Source organism: Phoca vitulina, unplaced genomic scaffold, assembly GCF_004348235.1.
Source record: "Phoca vitulina isolate PV1807 unplaced genomic scaffold, GSC_HSeal_1.0 scaffold33, whole genome shotgun sequence".
NCBI lineage: Eukaryota > Metazoa > Chordata > Mammalia > Carnivora > Phocidae > Phoca > Phoca vitulina.
The window spans coordinates 3,047,726-3,069,566 of record NW_022589736.1 but is presented as its reverse complement, the minus strand read 5'-3'; the positions used below and the strand labels follow the sequence as shown (position 1 = coordinate 3,069,566).

Here is a 21,841-nt window from a genome sequence, read left to right as displayed (position 1 = left end):
AAAAATAAATAAAAAAAAAATAAAAAAATCAGTGATGCTAGCTCCTGAGTTTTTGGCTTAGTTTGAAGGAAGTCATGAACTGTTTAGTCTTATTTCAGCTTGTCAGGCTGATGCGCGGAGAAGCAGTAGACACTTGGGTGTTACGGACAGAACTCATGTTGAGGTGCAGCCTCTGTGTGAGGAGGGGCACGGGGGTCCAAATCCCACGATGCCGCCTTTACCGAGAGAGACAGGCTCGTCCGGCAGAAACCCACTCGTCCCAAACAGAACGTCCCTACTGATGTGGAGAATATGACCTCGCAGGTGCAAACTCAAGATGGGGGTTGTAGGGCTTCCTGGATCTCAGCAGGCCCGGCTTCTCTGCCCGCCCTGCGGCGTGGGCACCGTCAGCTGCAGGCAGCCCCGGCGGGAGATGCTGGGCTGCTCCTCGCCCGGTTCCCGTTCCGGAGCAGTGGCTATAAGCTCCTGATTGCAGAACGATACTTCCCGGCAATCTGCAGCGTGTGCCCACTGCGCTGTACCCTTCCTGTCCCCACAGGATAGCCGTGTTCTCGGTGACCGTCCTGCATGACGAGAGGATCGTGATTGTGGCCGAGCAGAGGCCGGACTCCACAGAGGAGGACAGCTTCCAGTGGATGAGCAGGGTGCTCCAGGTAGCTCTTCACCTGCCCGGGAGTCCCACTCCTGCTTTCGTGCCAGCTTCCCTTAACCATCTGTTAGGATGTGGCCGGCCCTCAACAACTGTGCTTTCCTGCTCCCTGACCGTCACCCCACTGGATCAGAAATTGCATCGACCGGGAAACTTGTCATTGCATGCTTGGACAGTAACTAAGCAGACCAAGGTTAGGGATCGGGGTCTGCGAAACTGGCTCCCCCTATTTACTTGGAGATGTCACAAGTAATGGTGTTTCTTCTGATCTTGAGAGTGTATTTTCTTGCTCCAAATTTCCTTTCTTAGTGTGTGTGTGGTATTCCACAAATCCCACATAAGATTACTCAGTTTGGCTGGGTTTGGAGAGAGAGCCCTTCTCTTGGCATCTGCACCCCACTCGCGTGTTACAGACTGTTCTCTACTCAGTCGGAACATTTGCTTCGTGTCCATCTGTAACACCTGTTCTGACGTGGTTCCCTCTCCCGTGACTTTCCAGGCGATTGACAGCATACATCAAGTCGGGGTTTATTGCCTAGCCTTGGTTCCAGCAAACACCCTCCCCAAAACCCCGCTCGGAGGGATCCACTTGTCAGAAACGAAGCAGCTCTTCCTGGAGGGCTCACTTCACCCCTGCAACGTCCTGATGTGCCCCCATACCTGTGTCACAAACTTGCCTAAACCTCGACAGAAGCAACCAGGTAGGGCTCGTGGGCCGGAGGCTGAGTGGCTCTCGGGAACTGGGTGCTGTGGGCGCCATGTGAGCAGGCGCTATGCCTGTCAGGGGTGTTCAGCCCTCTTCCTTTCCTGGTCTGCACGCTCCCAGGGCGTGACCCTGCCCCGCCAGAGGGTGCAGTGCAAGGCTCTGCTGGGACTGCGCTGTGTGCGGGGAGCCGGGCAGGTGGGGAACATTGGGAAGGAGCCCCCGCCTTCCCGGTGGGAGCGCCAACCCTTGGTCTGGCCGGGGGCCTTCTTCCAGGCACAGAACCTCGCAGCCTCGGTTTACTTGTGCAAATATTAGAATAACACCTGTTTCACGTGGCTGATTTAGGAGTCAGAGCAGCTAAGGTGTGGGAAAGCTGCTTGGAGCATGTGAGGAATTCTACAAATGTATGTGTGACATTGTTCTAAGAGCGAATGTGTGTCTAGCACCTTGTGGTTTGGGGATATGTCATTATCCATTATCTGACTTTGTCTTCTTAGCAACTAATCGATCGTGCTTCTCAGGGTTGCACACACTTATCAGTGAAAAGGAATTGATCACAAGACTGTGGAAGGTGAAGACGCAGCTCTTCTGGCAGCGCGCTGATGGGGGATCCCAGGGCGTCCCGGGGGGGGGGGGGGGGCGGGGGGGGGGGGGGGGGTGCGCAGGGGTGGCTGGGTGTGGGCAGCAGGGGCACGCACTCAGGCTGTGTTCTAGAACAGTAGCGGGAGCTCCTGGCACAACAGCCACGGTTTGCCTGTGTTGTACATATGAACTCCTCTCTTCTCACGGAGCCTGTGTGGTGGGCACTCTTCTGTCCCCATTTCACATGCGACAGGTTCAGGGATTGACCCAGCAGCCGTGTGTCCCACCCAGCTCAGCGTGGCCACAGGGCAGAGTTTATGGAGTCACCTAGAGGAGGTTGGGTCACCACGGGCTCAGCCCACTTGGTGGTAAATGCAGGGACTGAGGCCCACGCCCCGTAAGTGAGATTGGAGGAGAGGGTGGCTGGTCCTGTGTGGTTGAGGTGAGGATGCTGATGCTACGGGAGGAAGGTCACCCCTCGCGTTGAGCAGGTGTCGGCCTACATCCCTTGCTGTGACTCCCTGTGATGCAGACAGTCACGTGGTAACTAGATGGGGAAGCATTTTGTTCTCTCCTCCCGTGAGGAGTGGATTCTCCGGGACACACTACAGTCACTGTCTGCTTTCTGGGCACATTAGCGCTGCGGTTTTAATCCGATTTCTGTGCTGTCCCTGGTTTCCTTACATTCCAGATTACCGTAACTAATACCTTCCTTTTTTCTCTTTCTTCTCAGTCGCTGGTTTATATCCTTGCAGGACACTGTAAAGTTACAGCTGACCAAGTGTCCATTTCTTTAAATTCAGTGGCGAGCCCCCTCAAAACACAAAGCATTGTCCTTCCGCGGGCATATCGAAAGGATGAAGAGTCACGTCTTCGGTCTCCCATTATTTTGGGGCATAAACAGCCATGGGAAGGGGAGAGCAGTCACTCCGTCTGGGTGTGTATGTGTCCGCGTGGAATGGATCGTGGTGGCGGGGCTCCTCAGGGTGTCCTTGTGCACAATCAGAGGTGACTGCCCTCTCCCCGTCCCCTGATCACCTCCACTCACCATCATACACTGTGGCCCCGGGGCCTGGCCACCAGTGGTCCCAGGAGCAGAGAAGCTCACGTGAATCCTATGGGTCACAGTTTGTGAATTCAGGACAGATACTTACGGTGGGGGCTCGTTGGCAAATGCATGATACGATTCCAGGGCTGCCAGGCTCAGTGTACCTGCCAGATGTCAGGAATCCTCAACAAGAAGAACCGGGCTGAGTGAAAAGGCCCAGGCACTCTGCTCGGAGGGCAGCATCAGGGCGCCTAAGGACAGCCTTGTTCCTTTGAGCAAGCACAGACGGATGCGCCGGGAGGGCGGGCCTGCTTGCATATTGCAGCGGCAACAGGGTGAATGAAGCTTTGTGCAATTGATTTAAGGAAACAGTTTTTTAAGAACGATATTAGGTGTCCTATCTGTTTTTGTTAAATATTGAAAAGTTATATAACTCTCTGTCTGAAAAAAGCTGTTTTTAACAAATACTCATGGCAGCTGTGAGGTGCTGGTCCATTTTCCTCCCTCGGCTGATGACCTGTAATGGACCTCAGACAGGTGGTATTTCCCCAAAGCCTCAGTTTCCCTAAGTGCAATGAGGGAGTTGGACCAGGTGATTTCTAAGGCTCCCTTGGAATAGACACGACTGGGAACAAGTACTCCTTGGAGCCAAAGCAGACATTTACCATTTTTCCATGAGGGTGTTGCTAGAGGTTTCAAACAGAGCCCCTAAAATGTAGATAATTTGTAGACAACCTAATTGCCTCTTTTATTGGATGGATTCATATTTGCTCAACTAACGACACTGTGTATGTGAGTTTCTTAACCAAGCACAAATGTTAAAAGACCTTTAAGACCTTTAACCCATCAGTCAGGCCTGCAACAATATTACAAACATTGAGAAAACCGCGGGCGGTTAAGAGCCCCTGGGATACATCCTACGGGAGCCACAGGAGGGGAACAGGGAGGGGCAGCTGCTGAGCTCTGCATCCACCAGGAGGAGCCCGGCTCCACGGTTCAAAATCAGGATGCAGTGAAGTGTAAGGGTGTCTTGCACACCCACCCACCTCATTCGGCAAGGTAGGGAGACCCTCAGTTCTTGGTAGGGGAGCAGATTTTGTAAATAATGCCACAGGAAAGCACCTGTCTCCCAGCAATGTTTGGAAAAAGATCATTCTTAAGTCCATGTGGGGGAGAGACATGTAAGGTCCGAGCTGCACATCCAGACAACTCTAGCAGAGACAAACATCGAGGAAGGAGGGACCACCTGCTAGCACCTTGGAAGAGTGCTTCTACCCTCACGTGAATTCTTAAAAAATTACCAAGAATACTTCAAGTCAGTTTAGGCCAGAGTGGCTTCCCAGAACTGTCCTGTCCACCTCGGTCACCGAAGAGAACCTCAGGACGCTTCACCCACACACCCCAAGCCAGGAAATGAAGGGCTCATTGGCGGGGTCCCAGGTGAGCCCTGGCTCCGTCCACACGGCAGCCACGTTCAGTGCACATGAACCACGCTGCCGCGTTTTCTTCTCGCTTTGTTAAATATGAAAACACTATCTCTCCTTCAGAATTTATTATGAGCTAAGAGAAGAAAGTTCACACGGCAATTCAGACATAATGGAGCAGAGTATATAAGGCACGTTCTGTGACAACACGGAAGCCAGTAGCAGGGCTCCTAGAGATTGCCTGACGTGAAAAAGCCCGTGGGCAGGAGCCCGGAAATCTGCGTCCTGGGCTGGTCTCCAGATTTCAGCCCTGCCTGGAAGCCCCCGGCCTTCGCCTGCATCGCTGTGATGTTGCATAGTTTATGGCCGCCCAGGTCCGGCTGGCCACGTGTGTGCAGAGAAGAACGGGGCCTGCTCCCCCTGGACAGTCCCCTGGGGGTGTCAGCCCTGCCCCTGCTCATCTTGCCAGGGTGTGCTGGAGCCCGGGGGGGGGGGGGGGGGGCCTGGTGGCCGCTGGCCCCACCCCTCAGCCCGCGTCTAAAGCTTTCTGAGCTGCTGAGAGACAGCTCTTTGTGTGCAATAACACAGTGCACCAAATGCCCCGATTTGAAGCCTGTGAGTCAACCTTTGGTAAAGGTTTAATAAGAATTTTACTCAGCAGTTCCTGGCATCTTGGCTATTTCTACTGCCTTCTTTACGCTCCCTCCCTGCCTCCCCTCCTTGCCTCCGTCTCACGCCCACTCCCCCAACGTCTCACGCCCACTCCCCCAACCGCATGGCCTCCCAGAACAGCAAACCCTGTCCTCTTCAATCCGTGTATATGTGTGTGTGGTGACAACACAGTGAAGCCTAGAGGGTCCCTAGGGTTCCTTGTAGTTAGAAATTTTGAAAGAGTCTCTGCAGTTCTTTAAGAAACTTGTTTCTTTCATTGAAAAAGAAAAGAAAGCTATCAGGGTAGATTCTATCTGCCTTTCTCCTGTGAAAAGAGCATTGGTAACCGAGTCCGTAATGGTGTACAAGGAACTTGGAATGGGAGCCTCTTGGCTCCATCGTCTGCCTCTCCGTGGGCCCGGCTGAGAGCCCAGAGTGTGCCGTCGGTGAGATGCACAGTGGCCGTGTCTGGGCCTTCCGCGGTGCTCCTCCTAACGTTACAGGACGTATTTATAAAACCCGAGTGGTACTTTGTGTCCATGGCCACTCGGACGGCCGCCGCTGTGACCCCGGCCAGCAGCACACGTGGTCCGGAGCCCTGACGGCTCGGCAGTGAGGCGCGTCTGTCTGTGTTAATCCTTGTCGGTCTTCCGAGTTACTTCCCACAGACACGAACGTGGATAGAGCCCAGCATCCCTCCAACCGGAGAACAGCGGCAGCGGGATTTGGCGAAAGCCTTGTTTCTGACCTGGTCGAGTTTGCCATTGTTCTCATGTTGGGACACCTTGGAAACCCTGTTCTGATAAGACTTTCTCAGAGCCTGGCCTTTGGAAGGGTTTCCCCAGGGCGAGCGCTGCACCACGTGGGAGGTCCTGTTGTCAGTTCACCTGTTTCCTCGTGTTCTTTCCAGAAATCGGCCCTGCCTCTGTGATGGTGGGGAACCTGGTATCTGGGAAGAGGATCGCACAGGCCAGTGGCAGAGACCTGGGCCAGATCGAAGACAACGACCAAGCCCGCAAGGTGAGCGTGAGGCCAGGCTGCTCTCTAAGCCCCATGCCCACAGGCTGCTGTGTCACCGGCTGCCGGTCCCCTGTGTACCATTGGCCTCTTGGTCCAGCAGACGTACCGTGTCATCTCACAAGGAAGATGTGTCTGTTGGGGGTGCACAGACGCCAAGCGGAGGCCTGGGGCCAGCGTCTGGGGATGCCTGTCTCGTCCTGGCGTCCTGTGGTTCTTGTTTCTCCTCTTCCTACCAGCCCTGATTTCATGCCCAGACGGCCTCACGGCAACCTGGGTGCAAGGCTTCAGTCTTGTAATTGTTGGGACACAAGAAAACATAAATTCAAAACCCAGGTTGGGGAACCAGGCATCCTCAACACATCCTTAGGGGCTGGAGGAGAAATCTGGGGCCACACCCACCATACACATCACTCGGCTTGTCTCCCCGTTACAACCACTCAGACTTGAGGACTCTGATGAGTCTCCAAATGATGACCCCAGTCTGTGTGAGCTACCAGGAAATGTCACAAAATCAACCATTTAAAATATTGCCACTTTGGTAACGAGTAGAATCGCATACATTGAAAACACTGGATCACCATGGTCCCACCTCAGAGTACATTTCTATTAATAAAATAAATTGAGGGATATACCTGGGTGTTTCCTATGACCGGACATGAGATGGCGCTGACCTCTTTTTTGCTATAGACCGAGTCCGTGTGATGCACACGATCTGTGTGCTTGGCAATGCTGTTGAATGACCTCAGGCAATGACCCTTCTGAAAACAGCAAATAGAAGAGAGCCTGTTTTAAGAACAGGGTTGATCTGATTCTGCTGTTCCAGCCCCAGAAAGCACTCTCTTCTGGGAGCCCAGGAGAAGGGCTTTTCTGTGTTGGCTGCTCCATCTGTAAGGGCAATGCCATTCTCCCAGCCTGGGCAGATGGCGGGAGACATCCCTGACCAGGCACTGCACCACCTCCCTGTAACTGGTGCGTCCAAGTCGGGCGCAGGGACTTCCAGGCCATCCAGGAAAAACCCCGTAAGCACTGGCTTAGTCTCCCAATTTTGTGTGACAGGGATGTGCTCATTCCTCTGTGGGAAAGCACGCTGTTCTGAGCTGCCCTAACAGCACTGAGAGGGTAGGATGTCCGTGTGAACGCGGTCTGTTCGGACGGCCTGAAGCTAATGGCTGTGCTTTGTTCCAGTTCCTGTTCCTCTCGGAGGTCCTGCAGTGGAGGGCACAGACCACCCCCGACCACGTCCTGTACACGCTGCTCAACTGTAGGGTGAGGCCGCTGCTCGCGAATCTCACGGTCGCCCTCGGGCGGCTTTCTCTTCTTCCCTCTCTGTTCCTTTCATTTCAGTGTTATGTGACATCCTTCTCATTTATTTGTTGCCTTTTCACGTGATTTTAGCAATTCTTTTGGCGCTATTTCCCCCAAAAAACGGGGGACAGTTCAGACCTATGAGATATTTTTGTCTTTACTTTTATCAGAAAACTACTTTTCTGTAAATAGGCAGTGAGGCTTTCGTTATAGACTTTCTTACGAATGAAAGTCACCTCTGTTTTACAAGCGTGATGAAGGTTTGTGTTGACATTTCACGCTGGAAAAGCAAGTTCATCCAGTATCATTCCACAGTGGAGTTTAAGGATAAGACCTTAAATATGCACGCAAATAGTATTAACAATAAAAATCAAATGCAAAAGTCTTAACATGCTTAACTTTTCTTTTGCTGTGGAAATAAAGCCTGACAAGTAGATTTTAACCTTAGGTCTTCCTGACAAGTGTGGGTATGTGCGATTGTAGGAAGTTACGGCTATTTAGAGTTGCAAAATATCAGAATCTTACTGTGCAAAGCCACCTCTCACCATTTACAGTAATCGATTAGAGACGAGCGAAAGACAGTGGCAAGCACATAACTGGCAGTATGGAGGGAACCTGTTCCCTGCATTCACTCTCCTGTGCTCCCAGGTGCATGGTGCTAGGAGGCGTTGCATCTGGGCTCCTGAGGATCTGTGCAGTTGCCCGAGCCCCTGAAGCATGCCTACCCTGCTTTTCTCCTCTTCCCTCCATTAGCTCCTTCCTCAGCCCCTAAATACAGAAATGACTCTGCTTTCCCCTGCCTTCCCAACACCGCTGCCTTGCTGGTGGTCCTCAGCTCTGCAGTGCCGTCCTAATTTCCCTTTAATCTCTTCTTCTGACTTTCCCTGCCCTCCGGGTATTTGTCCTGGAGACTTTTCTTCCTCCGTGGTCTCTCAGTGGCCCTGCAGAGATTTCCAGTGTCCCCTCCAGAGTGATGACCCAGAGAGACTATGGTCTTCTGCCCCCCGGGAGGGACATCACTCGAGCACTCAGGCCCTTTGCTTAGCCTCCCAGGTGCTGCCGTGGTGCTGGTGTGGTGGGTATGATGTGCTGTCGTCTGTAGACTCAAGCCACCAGGGAGCAAGAGGCAGGTCCACATCACCCCCAACCCTCCCCAGCGCAGTCCCCACATTCTGTCCTCCTTGCAGTAGGGTTGAGAAGGGAGGGCGAGGATCTGTGCCTGGACGCCCTGGAGCCGGAGGAGTAGGAGACCAGCCCTGCCACACACATAGACTCGCACGTCATGCAGGTGTGTTCACAGAGGACCTGTCCCAACAGGGGAGGAAGCCAGAGCTGTTCTAACCACATCCAACTACGGGAGTGCCCGCGTGAGAGCACAACCCTCAGATGGTCCCCTGGCGTGATGCCCGGACCCCGGGTCCTCCTGAGAAGCTCTGGCCTGGGTGATGTGTATTTCCATCCCTGACCCTGTGGCCACGGCCATCTGCTGTAGCTAGACGCTGGATTGTTGGGGGAAAACGAGTCACCGGAAATGACTCCCGCTTCGTTAGAGACGACAGGAAATTGGATGGGGTGAGGAGGAGGTCAGAGCCGTGAGTGGATCCACTTTGGGTCAGCGTGGAGAAAGGTGCTTTGCGCGGCTGGCTTTCCTTTGCACACAGCTCTGGATGTGCAGGTGTCTGCGTCCTGAGCCCACCCCAGAACGTACAAGGGCTCGGCCGGGACTGAGGGTCAGAATCGCCATCTTCTTGGTTGTTATTCACAGTTTCTGCTTCAAGCACCCTCTGAGGTCAGCACTACCCCGTACAAGGGGAGCGCGAGCCACACACATAATTCTGTGTTTTCTAAAAGCAGTATTTTTAAAAGACAGAAACTGGTGAAATTCATGCTAGTAATGTTTAGCTGACCTCCGTAGATCCAAAATATTGTCACTCCGGCATGTGGCCCCCCGCATTTTCCTGCTGGCCTCCGTCCTGCAAGGGGCATGCTGTTGGTTGTGTCTTTGGCGACTTGATAGGCTTGAGTGAGAGCAGTTTCCTGTTTGGTGCAGACAGGTTCATTCGTATGCCAGTGCGCTCAGTGGAGTAAGAGTTCTGTCAGATGCATAGTAGGAAGTGGGGCTCTAATTCATTGCAGGTCATGGAAAGCTACGAGTTGGAACTTGTTTCCATACAAAAGACCATCTGTTATTTTTTTTTAACAGAAACAGCCAAGTCTTTTTAACCTTTTTTTTTTTTTACTTGTAGCAACTTCTTTAGAATTTCTTTTTTTAATTTCTTTAAAGATTTTATTTATTAGACAGAGAGAGACACAGCAAGAGAGGGAACACAAGCAGGGGGAGTGGGAGAGGGAGAAGCAGGCTTCCCGCCAAGCAGGGAGCCCAATGCGGGGCTCGATCCCAGGACCCCAGGATCATGACCTGAGCCGAAGGCAGATGCTTAACGACTGAGCCACCCAGGCGCCCCTAGAATTTTAAAATATAAATCCTATTTGGCTTTTTCTTAATTCCTAGTGTTTTTTCATTTATTATTTAATTTCATGTCAAACTTCAAAGTGGTGCCTAAATTCACGGTCCTTGACACTGAAATTTGTTGACTCAGGACAGGGGTTGGTCCTGTCATGATTCCACCCAAAACTTCCTTTAGAAGTCAGCCCTGATTTCTCTGGTGAGGTGGTTTATACTAGACTCTCCTCTCTTTATGGAAACCTCACTGTTTCCCATGGATGTTGATGGGGGGCCAAGAAGCTGTTGGCCAACATCATGGGCTGCCATTTCGTGGGACGCGCATCTGTGGCCCCTCGTTGTTCAGAGCCCCCACCAGCAGCGTTTCTCTAGAGCGGGAGGTCGTGCGGGAGCTCCCACAGGGAGTCTGGGGCCAGGCATGGCTGCCGGTGGACCAGCGCTCCCCATCCCAGCACAGCCCCTCCGGGCGGCTCAGGGACAGCTTTGGTGTCCAGGTGCCCGGTCGCTGACTCCAGAACCAGATGAGCCTTCAGGGCCTGCTGTGCGGCGGGGGCTTTCCTGCTAAAAAGCCTCGAGCGGCATTGTGAACCATTTCAGAGGTCACTAAAGATAAAGGGCAGCATACCAATTACATTTCACCTTTTCTAAAGTGTATCAGTGGGAATTTCACACCCCAGGGCTGACACATCTTTTCAGACACACTCGTGCCTGCTGGTTCTGAGCTGACGGAGCAGCTGGTCTTTGATGGGGGATGGGCATAGGATCTCCCGAAACTGGTGGGAAGGTCCGATCTGGAAGTGGAACCGCCCAGAGCAGGAGCGCTTGCTGCCTGAGATAAGACAGGTGCACCAGCGGCCGGAGGGCGGTGACAGAACAGCAGGGTCTAGCTCCTCGGGGACATAAGGTTGAGCCCCTTCTACCAGCGCTGTCCACTGGCACAACCACCACCCGCCTGTCCCCATCTGACAGTCAGGAGGGGGGTGCTGGCTGTCCCCCAGGACGGGAGGGGTGGGATGGTCCCCACCAGCACGGGGAGGGAGCTGGTCCTGGGCCCCCCCATCAGCTGTGCCCACCTTCACTTTGAACTGCTCAAAGGACATTTGGGTCAAGGAGTGCGTTAATTTTGGTTCCGGCGAACAGGTGTGGTCCCCAGGAGTGGACGCTCAGGGAGTGTCCAGTGTTGGAGGCCCTGGGCTCCGGCCTCCTGGGTCTCTGTGTACCCAGCTTTGCCGCACTCTGCCGTGGCTCTTCCACCGCCTCCTATTTTAACCGTCCTCAGAAGAGAGACCAGGAAGGGAAATGTGTGCGACAAGAGGATTCACTTCAGAGAAGCGTAAGCGGACCCTGTGCTCCGTAGGAGAGGCCAGTCCCGGCCAGTGGGAAAGGGTCAGAGCCTGCGGGCGGCCCCCTGCGGCCCCGGGCACTGCTCGGACATTGGTGAGGGGAGTGTGTTGCTTCCTGGAGCTCGACACAACAGTCCGTTGGCTCGTGGATGATTGTGGCAAACACGGAGCACTGGTGATTGTGTCCTGATGGTAACAGATCCCACCCCCCACCCAGAGCAGGTGTTTCTAACACACGGGCCATGTTAACAGGAATTCTAACGTGTCCCCAGCATCTTCCATCACTAGAGCTCCACTGCCCATCTGTAAGGGACCCCAGGGTCTGGTTGCTTCTGTCCGCTCAGCGTTACCTTCCTTCCACACGAGTGTGCTCACCGCTCTTCCCTTGAGACTTGACTCTCCACACGTGATGTTTGCATCCAGTCCCCAAACATCGCGGTGTCTCGCTGTTCTTCCTGCTGCTGCTGGACTGCTGGCTCTGGCGTGGTCGCGATGCCCGGGCCGTGTTCAGTATGTGGACGCTGCGGGCCGCAATGCCCGTGACTGCAGGAAGGCCCTTCACCCTGACAATCACTTTAAAATAGGATTTGATCGTGAAGAGCAGTGTTTCTATTTTTTCATTTTCTTCAACTCTTGATTTTGAAATAACTGTAGATCCTCAGGAAGTTGCAATAGTGCCTTTAAGGTATTTTTTTGATCTTAATGTGTTTTCCATTTGTTTCTCCACGTTTAAAAAGTCTACATAAAATGAATCTAACAGTTCATTTCTCCCTTTACTGTTCATTTTTTTTTTTTTACTGTAGCTTTGTTTTGTTTGTTTTTAGACCTCTTTGACTTGTGACGTGGTGTTTCTTAAAAATATTTTCAATTTGTATAATTTTCCTGTTCGTTCCCCACTGAGTCTTACTGCCCTTGGCGATTACACTGAAGTCCCAGAATTACCAGGTTGACTTTTTTTTTGTAAGTTGAGCTATTTTTTAGGTCAAGTAATTATTTTTTAAAAAAGATTCTATTTGAGAGAGGGAGCGTGTGAGTGGGGGGAGGGGCGGAGGGAGAGAGAATCTCAGGCAGACTCCATGCCTGATGCGGGGCTCAACCCCACAACCCTGAGATCGTGACCTGAGCCAAAATCAAGAGTCAGACACTTCACCAACTGAGTCACCCAGGTGCCCCAAGTAATTATTTTTTAGAATATTTCTTGTTAGAGTGCCCAGGTGGCTCAGTCGGTGAAGCATCTGCCTTTGGCTCAGGTCATGATCTCAGGGTCCTGAGATCGAGTCCAACATGGGGCTCCCTGCTCAGCGAAGAGTCGGCTTCTCCCTCTGCCGCTCCCCCTGCTTGTGCTCTCTCTCTCTCTGACAAATAAAGTCTTTTAAAAAAATAAAATATTTCTTGTTAACACAGTGTATCTAGATGCTTCTTCGGTGCTGCCCTTCTTGGCCAGTGGGGGGAGAGGGAAGTGACCCCTAATGGCACAGGGTCTTCTGGGGGGTGGCCAGTGTGCTAAAACTGACAGGTGTGCAGACACACTAATATCCACGTAAGTGTGCATTTCAAATAAGGGAACTGGCTGGTACCTGCAGTCCGTCTCGATAAAGCTGTTCTGTTCAAAAACACCTCACCCACTTGTCTTTGCAATCCCCAGGGTACAATAGCGAGCTCGCTAACGTGTGTGCAGCTGCATAAACGTGCCGAGAAGATCGCCGTGATGCTCATGGAGAGAGGACACCTGCAGGATGGGGACCACGTGGCTCTCGTCTACCCGCCAGGTGAAGGACGGGGCCGGCTCCAGAGCTGGCGGGACGGGCGCCGGCTGACTGCTCGCCCTGCCTTCTGTGTTGCTTGCCACAGCTGCTTGCAGCCTCTTGTGGGGACGGTGGTGTGTGCTGTGCAACTCGAGGGCATAAATAAGATGAAATTTCGCAGACATCTGTATCTGTTCCCTTACGTATTGGGGTAGCTCATTGAATCGATAGTCATTAAAGCCTTCACTAAATTGATCATTGTAGAGTTGAGTAATTGCTTAGAGAAATGACAGAAATTAAATTTGTGGGCTACTTTGGCACCTCATACCTAAAGGAACAGGCCAACAGGAAGTTACGGCCAAAGCCTAGCAAAGCTTGTGGGCGGAGGACAATCGGCAGCGGTCTCGTGCCCGGGCTAGAACCTCTGCTGATGGGGATTGACTGTATCGACTGAGAACTTTGCTCCTCTCCCATCTAGGAATAGACCTCATCGCTGCGTTTTACGGCTGCCTGTACGCGGGCTGTGTGCCAATAACCGTCCGCCCCCCACACCCACAGAACATTGCAACGACGCTGCCGACCGTGAAGATGATCGTGGAGGTAACCCTGCCTGGGAGTGCCGGGGCGCCTAGATCCCAGGGCCCACGGTGGGGCTGGCTCCAGGCCGGTGGGGCAGGTGTGGCCTCTAGCCTCCAGTTCTGGAAGTAGGGTTTCAGCTCCGGTGTGGGCTGGGGATGGCGTTGTGGGTGCACGGGGATTAGGGAGCCCTGGAGAAAGTAGCTCCTTGCCCACGGCACCTGGACAGACAGTGGGAGCTTCTGCACCAGACTGATGAGAAAGTCATGTAATGTTTTTAATGTTTATTTATTTAAATAACCAATGTGGGGCTCAAGCTCATGGCCCCGAGATCAAGAGTCACGCACTCCTCTCACTGAGCTGGCCAGGTGCCCCAAAAGTCATATATTTTTTTTAATTTCTTTGCTCAAGGTTTAGAAATGTCCCATTCCTTTTTTAAAGCACGGATTTATTTTAATTGTTCTTATGCTTGGGGAAGTTTAGAAGGATTAGGAGAAGTTTTTCCCCTTGGAGGAGGGATAGCTTAGTCTGAGGACAGCACACGCAAATTCTTTCAGTGGTGATGTTGGAAGATGGCCGAGGCCATTACTCCCTTTAGGAGGTAGCGATCATGTAAGTGGGTACCCGGGGCGGCTTTTATAGGACAGAGCTAACCGTGAGCGCGGTGGTTGGGGTGCTCCTTTCTGAGCATGTGCGTCATGGGTGTCCCTCAGCTCCAGAAATGCCAGGGACCACAGTGTCCGTGAGCTCTGTGTGCTGTGGTCAGTTCCTGGCTCTGTCCTGCCTCCGGTGGCCGACGCCGGCTCCGCGGGCTGTGAGGGCCCACGGCCTCGGGGTGCTGCGTAGTGAGCGGCGTGTTCTCTGACCGGCAGGTGAGTCGTTCTGCCTGCTTGATGACAACACAGCTCATCTGTAAGTTGTTACGGTCCAGGGAGGCAGCTGCGGCCGTAGACGTCAGGGCGTGGCCCCCCATCCTGGACACAGGTCAGTCCTCGAACCCGCCAGAGACGTTCTTGTGTGCCTCTGCTTTCCCACTGGGTCAGATACGCTAACGGCTTTGTTTTGCTCCAGATGATTTGCCAAAGAAGCGGCCCGCCCAGATCTACAAACCTTCCAACCCAGACACGCTAGCTTATCTCGACTTCAGCGTGTCCACGACCGGGATGCTTGCTGGAGTGAAGGTGAGAAACATGGTCTGCAGTGTGCGGTTACGAGCCACGCGGGGCTGTCCCTTGACGTTCTTCTGTAGAGCGGGACTCTAGCAGGCACTTGAAGGGGCACGTGGGAGGGGTGCGTCCCTGCCCTTCCTGAGACTGTAAGATGCGTGACCATTTCCATGGTGACCTAGGCTAGCCGATTCTTTCCACACAGTCCAACTGTTTTTTTGTATGTAAACACAGCCTCATTAGCCCCTAGTAAAGAGTTGCATGTCTTTCTTCCTTGCTGGTTCTCAAATCCCAGTGCTCTGTTATAAAACTCGGTGCACTGGGGTTTCTTCCCTTTTAAGCTTGGGTTCCATCCTGGCTGGCTGACCACTGACCCTTGTTCATACCAAAGAATGGAGCTGCAGTTGACCCTTGAACAACTCGGGGGGGAGGGGTTAGGAGCACCCCCACCCCTGTGCAGTCAAAAATCTGCGTATGACTTTTGAGTCCCCCAAAACTTAGCTACTTACAGCCTCCTGGAAATCTTACCAGTGACATAAACAATCCATTAACACCTATTTTGTGTGTTCTATGTATTACATACTGTATTCTCACAGTAAAGTAAGCTGGAGAAAAGAAAATCCTGTTGAGAAAGTCACAAGGGAGAGAAGAAATGTTTACAGTCCTGCCCTATAAAAAACCAGTGTGCAAGGGGACCGGCGCTCACAATCCTGTGTCGTTCAGGGGTGCGCCGTGCTGTGTGCTTCACCTCGTGAGGACCCTCAGGGCTCGGGCAATGTCCCTGTCAAGGGACTGGTACGTCCTCTGTAGCCTCAGGAAGCCCTTGGCCCGCCCTCGGGGTCTGACCCCTCTGATTGTGTCATTTACCTCAGTTCTCTTTCTCTACTTTTTTTTTTTTCAATTTTTTTAATTGTTAAATACACTTAACATAAATTCGCCTTAATAACCGACCTAAGTATACAGTTCAGGAGCATTAAAAACACTCACACTGTTGTGGAGCTGTCCCTACCATCCGCCCCCATAACTCACCGCATCTTGTGAAACTGAAACTTACTACCTGTTAATCAAGAGGCCCCATCCCCTCCACCAGCACCCACCATCTCCCTTCTGTCTCTGGGATTTTGACAACTCTGGGGACCCCATAGAGGTGGAGTCCTGCAACGCTGTCCTTTTGTGACTGGCTCGTTAAACGTACTGTAATGTCCCGGGGTTCATCCATGTTGTCGAGGGGCTCAGAATTCCTTTTTAAGGCTAAGTTAACATTTCATTGACGTTTGGCCTTTGCGTTCATCTGTCAGCGAACAGTAGGGCTGCTTCCAAGGGTTAGCTCTTGTAAGCGATGCTGCTGTGAACAAAGATGTGCAAGCCTCTCTTAACACACTGTTTTCACGTCTTCTGGGTATATGCCAAGAAGTGGAATTTGGGGTCATATGGCCATTCCATTTTTAATCCCAGGAGGGAATTGCCATGCTGTTTTCCATGGTGGCCATACCATTTCACCTTCTCACCCTTGTCAGCTCTTAGAGTTTTCTGGTTTTTTGTTGTTGTTTCAATAGTAGCCATTCTAATGAGTGTGCAGTGGTATCTCATTGTGGTTTTTTGATTTGCACTTTCCTAATGATTAGTGATGTTAAGCATCTTTTCATGCAATTAATGGCCATTTGTACATCTTCTTTGGAGAAATATCTGTCCAAGTCCTTTGAATCAAGTTGCTTGTTTGTTGTTGTTGTTGTTGTTGAGTCTTACAAATTCTCTGTATATTCTGGATATTAAACCCTGAATTTTCTCCTATTCTGTGGATTGCCTTCTTACTCTGTGGATAGTGTCTTTTGATGCACAAAATTTTTAAATTTTCAACAGTCCAATTTTGTCCTTTTTTTTTTTTTTTTGGCCTATGCCTTTGGTCATATCCAAGAAATCATTGCCTAATTACGGTGTCATAAAGCTTTGTATTATGTTTTCTTCCAAGAATTGTATTATCTTAGGTCTTACATTTCTGTCTTTGACCCAATTGTTAATTTTTCTCTGTGGTTTTAGGTAAAGGTCCAACCTCATTCTTTTGCATGCAGAGACCCAATTTTCTCAGCACCATTTGTTGAGAAGACTGTCTCTTCCCTCTTGGCACCCTTGTCAAAAATCAGTTGGCCATAAATGCAAGGATTTTTTTTTTGTTCTGGGCTCTGTATTTTCTTCTATTAATCTATGCATCTGTTTTTATGCCAGTACTGCATTGTTTTGACTACTGTATATTTGTAGTAAATCAGGAAGTGTGAGTCCTCTATTTCTTTTCAAGATTATCTTGGCTTTTCAGATTTCCTTGAGATTCTGTTTGAAGTTTTTGATGCATTTTCTACTTCCACAAAAAATACCATTGAAATTTTTTTATTTAAATTCAATTAGCCAATGTATACTACATCATTAGTTTTTAGTATAATGTTCAATGATTCATTAGTTGCAAATAACACCCAGAGACTGCATTGAGTCTGTATTGTTTAGGGTAGTATTGATGTCTATGAATATGGTATATGTTTCTATTTATGTCTTCAATTTCTTTGGCAATATTTTATAGTTTTCATTGTACAAGTCTTTCACCTCCTTGGTTGAGTTAATTCCTAAGCATTTTATGCTTTGATGCTATTGTAAATAGACTTGTTTTAATTTCCTCTTCAGATTTTTCATTTAATGTATAGAAATGCAAGTGATTTTTGCTTGCTGACTTCTTATCCTGCTACTTTGCTGAATTTATGATTTTTAATAATTTTTGTGTGAAATATTTAGTGTTTTCTATATATATATAAGCTCATTTTATCTATGAACAGATATTATTTTACTTCTATCTTTCCAATCTGTGTGCCTTGTATTTATTTTTCTTACCTAATTGCTTGGGCTAGAACTTCTAGTACAGTGTTGACTAGAAAGGGTGCCTTGTTCCTGATTGTAGAGGTAAAGCTTTGAGTTTTTCATGGCTGAGTATGATGTTCTCTGTGTTCTTGATATATGGCTTTTATTATGTTGAGGCCCTTTTTTTCTATTCCTAGTCTATTCAGTGTTTTTATCTTAAAAGGTTGTTGAATTTTATCAGATGCTTTTTTTTTTTTTTACATCAATTGAGATGTCATATGGGTTTTTTCCCCTCATTCTTTTAATGTGATATATTGATTGATTTTTCAAAAGATTTTATTTTTAAGTTATCTTTACACCCAATATGGGGCTCAAACTCACAACCCTGAGATCAGGAGTCACATGCTTCTCCAACTGAGCCAGCCAGGTTCCCCTATTGATTGATTTTTCATATGTAGAGCCAACATTGCCTTCCAGGAATAAATCCCACTGACATATAAGCCTTTTAATATGCTACCAATTGGGTTAGTACTTTGTTGAGGATTTTTGCATCAGTGTTCAGCAGGGATATTGGTCTGTAGTCTTCTGTTTTTATAGTGTCTTTGGCTTTGGTATCAGGGTTATGCTGACCTCACAGAATGAGTTAAGGGGTGTTCCTTTCTCTTCAGTTTTTTGGAAAAGTTTGAGAAGGACTGGTATTAGTTCATCTTTAAAAAAAAAAAAGATTTATTTATTTTAGAGAGAGAGTATGTGTGCATATTGCGGGGAAGGGCAGAGGAAGAGGGAGAAAGAGAATCCCAAGCAGACTCCCCACTGAGGATGGAGCCTGACTTGGGGCTTGATCTCACAACCCTGAGATCATGACCTGAGCTGAAATCAAGAGTCAGATGCTCAACCGTCTGAGCCACCCAGGTGCCCCGGTATTAGTTTATCTTGAAGTGTTTGGTTCATTTTAGCAGTGAAGTCATCGGGTGTAGGGCTTTTCTTTGTTGGGAAATCTTCTTTACTGATTTGATCTTACTGTTTGTAAGTTTATTCAGACTTTTTATCCTTCATGATTTAGTCTTTGTAAGTTTTGTGTTCCTTCTTGATAATTTGTGTTTCAGTTTCCATGAAATGCAATTTCTCCATTTCATATTGGTTGTGCATTGTGTTGGTGTACAGTTGTTCATAGTACTCTCTTATAATTAATTTTATTTCTGTAGAATCTATAGTAAATGTCCCAACTTTCATTTCAGATTTTAGTAATTTGAGTGTTCCTTCCTTTTTTCTTAGTCCATCTAGCTAAAGGTTTGTCTGTTTTGTTGATTATTTCAAAGAACCAACTTTTGCTTTCATTGATTATCTCTACTACTTCTCCACTCTCTATTTGCTTACCTCCATTCTAATCTTTATTATTTCCTTCCTTTTGCTAGCTTTGGGTTTAGTCTGTTCTTCTGTCTCTCATTCCTTAAGTTGTGAAGTTAGGTTGTTGATGTGAGATCTGTCTTGTTTTTAACCTAACTGTTTATATAAATTTCTGCATTAACATTGCTTTTGCTGTGTCCTGTAAGCTTTGGTATGTTGTATTTTCATTTGCATTTGTGTCTAAGTATTTTATGATTTTCCTTGTGGTTATTTAAGAGTGCATTTTTTTAATTGTGGGTTTTCCAGTTTTCCTTCTGTTACCAATTCCTAACGTCATCCTGTTGTGGTTGGAGAAGATACTTCATATGGTATCTATCTTTTTAAATCTATTGAGACTTAATTTGTGGCCTAAAATATGGTCTATCCTGGAATATGACTCAAGTGTTCTTGAGAAGAGTGTGTATTCCATTGTGGTTGAGTGTTCTCTGTGTCCCTCAGATCTCTTTGGTTTATTGTGTTCAGTCTCCTATTTTCTTTTTTTTTTAAAGATTTTTATCTATATATTTGACAGAGAGAGACACAGCGAGAGAGGGAACACAAGCAGGGGGAGTGGAGAGGGAGAAGCAGATCCCCATGGAGCAGGGAGCCTGATGCAGGGCTCAATCCCAGGACCCTGGGATCATGACCTGAGCCGAAGGCAGACACTTAACGACTGCGCCACCCAGGCGCCCCTCTTTTTTTTTTTTTTTTTATGTGTCTTCTTTTTGGTTGTTCTATTATCGAGAGTAGGGTATTGAAGTCTCTGTCACTGAAGAAACGTCAATTTCTCCTTTTAGTTTTGTCCATTTTTGATTCATCTGTTTTGACAGTCTGTTGTCTGGTGTGTAGTTGTTTATAATTGTTAAATCTTCTTGCTGTACTGAACCCTTTATTAATATGTAATGCCCCTCTCTGTCTCTTACAACCTTTTTGGAAGTCTATATGTCTGATATTAGTTTAGCTATCTCTGCTCTCTTTTGGTTACTGTTTGCATGGAATGTCTTTATCCATTCTTTCACTTTCAATTACTTGTGTCTTTTGATCTAAAATGAATCTCTTGGGGGTGCCTGGGTGGCACAGTTGGCTGGGGATCCAACTCTTGGTTTTGGCTGGGGTCGTGGTCTCAGGGGCATGAGATCAAGCCCCGTGTCGGGCTCCACACAGAACACAAAGTGTGCTTGGAGTTTCTGTCTCCCTCTCCCTCTGCCCCCCACCCCTGCATGCTTGCTCTCTCTTTCTCTCTCTTGCTCTCTCTCTCACTCTCTCTCTCAAATAAATAAATCTTTTTAAAAAATAAATAAAAAATAAAATGAGTCTCTTGTAGGCACCATATGGTATTTTATGTATTTTATTCACTCTGCCAATTTCTGTCTTTGGAGAATTAATCTGTTTACATTACACTAATTACTGGTAAGAAGGGACTTCTGTGGGGTACCTGGGTGGTGCAGTCGATTAAGTGTCTGACTCTTTATTTTGGCTCAGGTCATGATCTCAGGGTCGTGAAATCTAGCCCTGTGTTGAGCTCCCCACTCAGCTCAGCACTCTCCCTCTGCCCCTCCCCTTACTCGCACTCTCACTCTCTCTCAAATTATTTCTTTTTTTAAAAGAAGGGACTTCTGTCATCTTGCTCATTATTTTCTATATGTCTTACAACCTTCCTGTTACTCATTTCCTGCATTACTATCTTGTTTTGTGCTTAGTTGATTTTTTGTAGTGAAACATTCAAATTCCTTTCTCATTTCCTTTCATATATATTCTACAGGTTTTGTTTTTGAGGTGACCATGGGGATTGGGTTGGGCAGCCTACAGTTGTAATTCTCCAGTTTGGATTATCCCTACTTAATTTCAGGGACACAAAAAAACTGCTCCATCTCTACCTCTCTCAGTTGCTGATTCACAAAGTTATATCTTTATACACTGTGTGGCCCAAAATATGTAGTAATAATTCTTTTAAATGCATTGGTCTCTTAAGTTATGTAGGGAAAAAAAGTGGAATTTAAACCCAAAGTTACAGTAACAGTTTTTCGACTGATAATTGTTTTGTTTTACCGTATTATTCTCTTAAATCATGTAGAAAAGGAAGGGTAGAGTTATAAAGTATTGCTATGATTATACTAGCTTTTTTAAGACTTGTTCATTTATTTTAGAGGTGGGAGGAGAGAGAGCAAGTGAGGGGAGGGGCAGAGGGAGAGAATCTCAGGCTGATTCCCTGCTGAGCATGGAGCCCCACAGGGGGCTCAGTCTTACGACCCGGAGATCATGACCTGAGCTGAAATCAGGAGTCAGACGCTTACCCAGCTGAGCTACCCAAGTGCCCCAGGATTACACTAGCTTTTATAATTTTCTTGTATTTACCTTTACTGAGATCTTAATTTATTCAGTGACTTCAGGTTGCATCTAGTGTCTTTCTGTTTCAACCTGTAGGACTCCCTTGAGCCTTTCATGGCAGATCTAAATGTCATGAGTGCCCACAACTTTTTCTTTAATGGGAATGTCTTAATTTTTCCAAAATTAATTGCCATTGCCCAAGCCTTCCTCTGGAAGTTAAAAACCTTAGACTCCAGAGCTCCAAATAGTTGCATCATTTTCTGCCCACACAATTGTTGTCTGGTTGCTATGGAGACCGTCTTCCCAGAATCCTCTCCTCTGCTTTTCAGTAGAATCTGATCCACCAAATAAAGTGGAATATAAAATAAAATAATTCTTCAAAAGCCTTTTGAAGACTTACTTGTTTGAGAGAGAGAGAGAGCATGCACCAGCAGGGAGGGGGGAGAGACAATCTCAAGGAGGCTCCACACTGAGCAGAGCTCAACCTGGGGCTTGATCTCACGACCCTGAGATCATGACCTGAGCCGAAATCAAGAGTCTGTCACTTAACTGACTGTGCCACCCAGGTGCCCCTTCAAAAGCCTTTTGGAGTACAGATTTCTTTTCA

The 21,841-nt window shown here is 48.6% G+C and overlaps 1 protein-coding gene across 1 annotated transcript in view; it reads left to right on the top strand.

Annotated features, from left to right (window-relative positions):
• Positions 1 to 21,841, top strand: part of DIP2C (disco interacting protein 2 homolog C) — a 203,268-nt gene that overhangs the window by 122,159 nt on the left and 59,268 nt on the right. Inside the window, exons 22-29 of the mRNA XM_032425522.1 lie at positions 539 to 653; positions 1,149 to 1,350; positions 5,971 to 6,080; positions 7,266 to 7,346; positions 12,838 to 12,961; positions 13,416 to 13,537; positions 14,386 to 14,497; positions 14,585 to 14,694. Coding sequence (XP_032281413.1) covers positions 539 to 653; positions 1,149 to 1,350; positions 5,971 to 6,080; positions 7,266 to 7,346; positions 12,838 to 12,961; positions 13,416 to 13,537; positions 14,386 to 14,497; positions 14,585 to 14,694 — 976 coding nt within the window. The remainder of the gene's footprint in view (positions 1 to 538; positions 654 to 1,148; positions 1,351 to 5,970; positions 6,081 to 7,265; positions 7,347 to 12,837; positions 12,962 to 13,415; positions 13,538 to 14,385; positions 14,498 to 14,584; positions 14,695 to 21,841) is intronic.